The 6,904-nt window shown below is 39.8% G+C and overlaps 1 protein-coding gene across 1 annotated transcript; it reads left to right on the top strand.

Moving 5' to 3' along the window:
- The first annotated feature begins 55 nt into the window (after nucleotides 1–55).
- On the top strand, nucleotides 56–6,494 carry LOC122436866 (leptin receptor gene-related protein-like). The gene is made up of 3 exons (XM_043461063.1): nucleotides 56–182; nucleotides 1,226–1,412; nucleotides 4,759–6,494. Exons 1-3 carry the CDS (start codon nucleotides 154–156, stop codon nucleotides 4,873–4,875), a joined length of 333 nt encoding a protein of 110 aa, XP_043316998.1. The 5' UTR covers nucleotides 56–153; the 3' UTR covers nucleotides 4,876–6,494.
- The last annotated feature ends 410 nt before the right edge of the window (nucleotides 6,495–6,904 follow it).

Below are 6,904 nucleotides of genomic sequence, written 5' to 3'. Positions count from 1 at the left end.
CAGGACATTTCATCCATCCCAGAAGAATCCTTCTCCATTCCTCTCCCCCCTCCCCCAGTCCCTGATAACCATTGGAACCTATAACTCTTGATTTTATTTTTCACAGCTCTTGTGGCATTATCTTTCAGTGGGGCTATTGGGCTGACTTTTCTGATGCTGGGATGTGCCTTAGAGGATTATGGGTAAGTTATTTCAGAAAGAACTATTCTTTTTATGTCTTTGTCACTATTAGTATGGGTGTTAGAGAGTTTGATCAATTTAGCACCAAGCTCTAATGAATGAATTAATAAAGCCCAAGTTACAAACCCAGTCACTTAGTTAGTTGTATTTGTGCAGAGAAAAGCTCTTTTCAAAATTGATGTGTTCATTTAATGAGAATTTATTGAAGACTTCCTCTGGACCAGCTAGGGATATAAGAATGATGAGATGCAGTCCTGTCCTCAGGGAGCTTTCAGTTCTAGTTATGAGTGAGAGACAGGCAGACAGTCCAGTCAGGAGAGATGTTACAAAGTACAGTGAGAGCTTCGAGAAAGGGAACCTGAGTTAAAAGTCAGGGAGGGCTGCATAGAAGAGGTTGTCCTTAACCTGAGACTTTGTGGATAAATAAGTTTATCAGGTCGATGAGTCAGGAGAGGGCATTCCAGGCAGGAGTATTTGAGAAATAGAAAAGCTAATGGGGCTACAGATGAAGGGAATGAGGGAAGATGGCACGGAATGAATGGAAGAAGTTGGCCAGATCATGTGAGGCTTTGTAGGCCAGGGCAAGGAATCTTGAGTTTTACTCCAAGAAATTGAAAGGTTTCCAACCTGCGCACACTCAGATAATTTCTATTGAATGAACATGTGCAAGGCACTGTGCTATTTTCTATATGGAAAGCAAAGATGACTAAGTTAGGATTCTGTCCCTAAAGAAACTACAGCTCAGTAATCCAGAAAACCTTAAAGATTTTAGATTTTACATTGTGTCATTGTTTCTTAACACAGTATAAGCTGTCTGCATATTAATGTACTAGTAATTTTTTTTTTTTTTTTTGTACTAGTAATTTTTAATCATCACTACTACTCAGCCGTTCCTGGAAAATAATCATCTCATGCACTAATGTTGACGACTGAATAAATGTTGACCTAGACATTTAAAATAATAGAAACTTTGAAACAGTAGTGTATCTTTAATTATGATGTAACTAACTTTTCCTTTTGGATTTCTCCTGGGTCCAACCAACAGCGTTTACTGGCCTTTGTTTGTCCTGATTTTCCACGCCGTCTCTCCCATCCCCCATTTCATTGCCAAACGAGCAACATATGACTCCGATGCAACAAGTAGTGCCTGTCGGGAACTGGCTTATTTTTTCACTACAGGAATTGTTGTTTCTGCCTTTGGATTTCCTGTTATTCTTGCTCGTGTGTCTGTGGTAAGTCTTGTTGTCTATTGTTTTGCCCAGCTATCGCCGAGGTTACTTCATAGGCCTGTGTCTGGAACCAGAGTTTCATTTCCACTGCTTAGACTTAATACTCAAAGCCAGACATATTTTTAGTTTCTGTATTCCCCTGATTTAGATCTACCTGTCAGTATCTTGCACATACTTTCAGAATGCTTTCTTTGTTCCTCTTGCGACTTTTAGCCAGACCAAGTGATTTCTTGCTTTTTCTGTTGTAAGCTATTTTCTGGAATTATTCTGAAATCCTTGCTTCTTATTATAGGGCAATCCAGAGACTCATGTAGCAATACTTCTCTAGTTCCAAAATAAACATCAAAAGGGGTCCTGGTCACTTAATTCCAGTGTGTGTGTGTGTGTGTGTGTGTGTGTGTGTGTGTGTGTGTGTGTGTGTGTGTGTGTGTGTGTGTGTGTGTGTGTGTGTGTGTGTGTGTGTGTGTGTCTCCTGGTCACTTAATTCCAGTGTGTGTGTGTGGCAATCCAGAGACTCATGTAGCAATACTTCTCTAGTTCCAAAATAAACATCAAAAGGGGTCCTGGTCACTTAATTCCAGTGTGTGTGTGTGTGTGTGTGTGTGTTGTGTGTCGTGTGTGTGTGTGTGTGTGTGTGGTGTGTGTGTGTGTGTGTTGGTGTGTGTGTGTGTGTTCTCGCTGGTCACTTAATTCCATGTGTGTGTGTGTGTGTGTGTGTGTGTGTGTGTGTTGTACTCTGGTCACTTAATTCCAGTGTGTGTGTTGTTGTGTGTGTGTGTGGTGTGGTCTCTGGTCACTTAATTCCAGTGTGGTGTTGTGTGTGTGTGTGTCTCCTGTCACTTAATTCGCAGTGTGTGTGTGTGTGTGTGTGTGGTGTGTGTGTGTGTGGTGTGTCTCCTGGTCATTAATTCCCATGGTGTGTGTGTGTGTGTGTGTGTGTGTCTCCGTGGTCAACTTAATTCCTGTGTGTGTGTGTGTGGTGTGTGTGGTGTGTGTGTGTGTGTCCCTGGTCCTTATTCCAGGTGTGTGTGTGTGTGTGTGTGTGTGTGTGTGTGTGTGTGTGTGTGTGTGTGTCTCCTGGTCACTTAATTCCTGTGTGTGTGTGTGTGTCACTTAATTCCAGTGTGTGTGTGTGTGTGTGTGTGTGTGTGTGACTTAATTCCAGTGTGTGTGTGGGTGGGTGGGGGGGGGGGTTGTTCCCTACACCCTTAAGGAGCAATTCTTCCACACCAGGTGAGTATCCTACAATTTAGTTCAAGTCTGATTCCATCTGCCTGGAGACAGCAGCAGATTCTACTGTTTCAGGGCTCAGTCCCCCAAGACTACCTCCCTCTTCAGATGCCAATCACAAGTCCAGGTTGTTACTCATGCTTCTGACTGACTGGCTATAAATCAGAGCTTTCCACCGTAAAGATAATCACTCTCATCACTTACGAAGTTTCAAGGATTTTAGAAGCTCTGTGCAGAAAATAAGGACTGATCAAATATATATTTCTTAATATAAATCACAACATCATACCCAATTCTTCTCCTGCAAATAGGATCGTGGACATAATTCTCAACACAATAGTTACATATTGAGGGAAAACTATATAGCCACTGGAAGATACAGTGAGTAATATGACATCTTCATATTGTCAGTGAGAAAATTAATGACTCACTCACTCAATCAATCAATCAATCAAAGAAATGGAAAATTTTATTTGCCCCAACCTGAGGATCATACCCCTGGAGATGACTGTTCCTCCTGTAAGAGATCAAACCACAGTTACATAAGTTTTAGAGACAAATGGTTATATGTCCAGTGACATACTATTGACCATTCACACAATCCAGATTGGCGTGTATAGAGTGATCAGTGGGTCATAGGTCGTCGTGGCCCCTACATCATTAAGAAAGAAGATTCTCTCCTAAGCAGTTATGACCCTTTATGAGATTAGGAAGGAATGTTAAGAAGTAATGTTATCTCCTAAGGAGGTCTGGTTAATACAGATGCACAGTACACAAAGGGGAGGGAGGGGCCTGAACAAGAAGAGAAAATTTTATATTTAATTTTTTCTTGCCATAAAATAGGCACTTTATTTAATCAGTATCCAATATAAAGTTTTTATCTCCAAAATACACAATATGGGTATAATTTATCCAGTTCTTTGACATTCACTGTCTTCCATACTATTTGCTTTTATTTCCCCCAATTACATACTGGTTCAATTTCATGGGACTCTTATTTGGGACATTGAGTATCAGACTCATACAAGGGCTGTTTATTCATACAGTAAACAGAGCATATGCTATTTGTAGGACACTCAGAATAAGAGCCAGATACTGTCTCTGTTCTCAAAAGAGAACAGAAACTAGCCTGATGGGTAAGTATAGTGTAAGGGTACTATATGTGGTCATTAAAATGATCAGAATGCCATAGGAGCACCAAGAAGAGAGAAATTACATCTGGTTATTTGATGTGGCTTCTATGGATAAATACTATTTTGATTAAAGTAGAAAAGACAATCATATGGAATGGTACTCAAATGCAAAAATTAAATGTATGGACTAAAGAGTAGTCCAATATGATGGAGCAAAAAGGGAGTGGTTGAGATTGAGACTAGAAAGGCTGGGGAAGCCTGACTGGGGAAGGTCTGGAATGCCAGGCCAGTCTGAACTCTGTCGAGATAACGGAAGCACAGAAGGTTTTTCAATGTAAGATTGTCATGATCGTATCCCTCTTGTGCCTTAGACTAGTACTTCCTAAATTTTGCTCTAAGGATTTCTATTTTTACCTTTCAAATACTGCATCATGTTTTATGAAAAAATTTTCACTGATGTTCTCTGCTTGTTAAAATATGCCCACTAGAGGGTACTCTCATCCCCAACTGTGCCTCTGGAAAACCATCTGCCACGCTGGAAAGCTCTTTTTAGTTGCATCCAGAGTATTATTTAAAATCTTTTGCCTGGAAAAGAAACAAATCAATCTGTAACTATCCAATTCCTATCTTCATGAAAAAAAGGCAATATATCCAGGACTTCCAGTAACCAATATTGTAATTGGACCCTTTCTAATCTTGCTTTGTGTATTTTACTGAAGGCAGTCATTGTCTCATGAAAACAAGTAGAGAAGTATGTCTAATGGGGAAAATGTTAAGGATGATACCAGACTTAATTAACAAGCGTCACGAAGTGATTAGACTAATTACTGAACTGTTCACTGTCTCCTGCCTATTACATTGTTAAGCCTTTTAGCAGTTTTATTTAGTATTTCATTGGATGTTTCTGACACAGAAAATAATATATTTGCAAAGAGTACAGTATAAAGTAAAGATTTAATCCTCTTTTTAATCCTCTTGTGTTTCAGATCAAATGGGGAGCCTGTGGCCTGGTGCTGGCAGGCAATGCAGTGATTTTCCTTACAATTCAAGGTTTCTTCCTTGTATTTGGAAGAGGAGATGATTTTAGCTGGGAGCAGTGGTAGCCCCAGCTTTATCCTGATAAAATGCATTTAATTTCTTAGGATTCATGCTGTTTGTATATGTGTGCACATGTGGCCTTTTACTATGAAATTTAATACGCTGGTGTTTTATACCTTTGTAATCATGTTCACTTTAAGGAGGACTACAAGGGGAAAAGTTTAGTTTTATTCCCAACCAGTAGACTTCTCCAATTCACTCAAGTTGAGTTATGTTGTTCAGCTGTTCATATAGTCATAGTATGGTGCTGTCAGAAAATACATCAACATACATTTGCCCACTCTGTGCCACTTCTCCACCTGTAGCCCAGGGATGCGTTTGGGTGGGTCTGTAACACTGGGGTTATCTCAGCTCTCCTCAGGACTTCCAGCATATACTTGTGGCCCCGTCTTTGTGTTGCAGACTCTTGCTTCTCAAAGTATGGTCCATAGGCTAGGAGCATCAGCATCTCAAAGTGTGGTCCATAGGAGCTTAACTACAAATGCAGAACCTGTGGCCCCACCTCCAACCCAGCTCACTTTGGTGAGCTCCCAAGTGAATCCTATGCACATGAAAGTCTGAGAAGCATGTTCATGAAGAAATAAGCATTGGTGTCCCCTTGGCTGAACCACTTAGCCTGTGTGGGCATTAGCTGCTTGTAAAAAGCTGTTTCCCTTCTGCTCATGTTGAGGCCTAGTTCAGATTCTCCTTGGTTTGTGCAGTGTCCAAACCCATAATTTATAGCCTGTTCCTCAGGTTTGGGAAGTGTTCTCAGTACCGAACAGCCATGGCCTCACATTGTCTGAAAAGCAAATGCTGTCTTCATGGTGGAGGGGAACAGAGCCCCTGCTGGGAGACAGTGGATGGAGGCTGGACTGGAACTGTCCCCTGCTTCAGCAGGACGGGGAGGAGTGGACAAGTAATACTGTTTAATTTCCATTTATAGTCTGACGTTTCTCCCCAAGTCTTTCCCTGTGCTGTTCCCTACCCACCTTCACCAGTCCCCCTAACCCCCCAAAAACACACACTCCCAGCAGTTCTGATTGGCCCGCACTTCTTTATGGCTCAGCTTCTCCTTTCTACAGAGACATGGAGCCAAGTAAGCAAGCAGAGGGTGAGCGGCTTAATTTTATTTACATGTGATGTACTTATTGTCTTCCATGTCCTATAGGACTTTTAATAACACTTTATGCCAGTTTTAAATGAATCATTGAGAATTAATGTCATCCTAGGTTTTGTAATAACAGCTTTTCTAGCTCAACTTTTTGTCCAAGACCTATCGAGAAAAGGAATTATTGCAACTAGAACCACTTGATTAGACTATAAGCAATGATTTTAAAGCATTATTAATGTGTGATAACTGACCTACATTCAGAACACTGAGACCTTGATGTTTGTAACCCCTTTGTATTCTGGAATGATGCTGGGATCAGAAAAATGATACCTAAAATGATAATGTGCAGTGATATTTAGCCTTGTATGTGATTTTATGTTTTCAATGTACTGTGTACTTATAGAATTGTTAAAGTTGTTATTTCCAATATTTATACTAGAAAAATTGTATAGATACTTTATGATTTTAACCAGCATTTTTAATAACACTTGCACTTACTGTATTGTAATAAACTTCACTTTTAACACAAAAGTTTAACTAAAAGTCTTTATTCTGATGTTGATTTTCATAAATGGTAACCAAAAAATGAAAATTTCTTGGTGTTCTGAAATGTGCAGTTTTAAGCAATAATCTGTCCTGCATTAGGATAATAGCAATAAGTTGTAAGGTACCATTTTGGGTGTGTAGTTGGCTTGTAATAGCTTTTCTTTTCCTAAGATGGAGATACTGTTAATACTACATTTTGCAAAAGTTCCTTTGTTGCTTATACACTTTTTAAATAATCAGTGTAGCTTAATATGTAGTCTTCAAGCATTGCTTCTTGATTATATTTCCAGGATGATATAAAGTCCTTCGATGTAGAGTATTTATAGTTATTCCCTACTAATGGAATGGTTTCTTGAAGTGATAGGTTATTGGATTTGCTAAGTGTCTGAAACAGA

This window comes from Cervus canadensis, chromosome 2 (genome assembly GCF_019320065.1).
Source record: "Cervus canadensis isolate Bull #8, Minnesota chromosome 2, ASM1932006v1, whole genome shotgun sequence".
Taxonomy (NCBI): Eukaryota; Metazoa; Chordata; class Mammalia; order Artiodactyla; family Cervidae; genus Cervus; species Cervus canadensis.
Note: the sequence above shows the minus strand (reverse complement) of the source record. Positions and strands in the feature narration are given on the sequence as shown.

Bases quoted from the DNA above. Each gene is read 5' to 3' on its own strand.
- LOC122436866 (XM_043461063.1), top strand. From the start codon at position 154: ATGCTGGGATGTGCCTTAGAGGATTATGG. The intron at 183-1,225 runs GTAAGTTATTTC...TCCAACCAACAG, and splicing joins TGTGCCTTAGAGGATTATGG to CGTTTACTGGCCTTTGTTTG. The intron at 1,413-4,758 runs GTAAGTCTTGTT...CTTGTGTTTCAG, and splicing joins TTCTTGCTCGTGTGTCTGTG to ATCAAATGGGGAGCCTGTGG.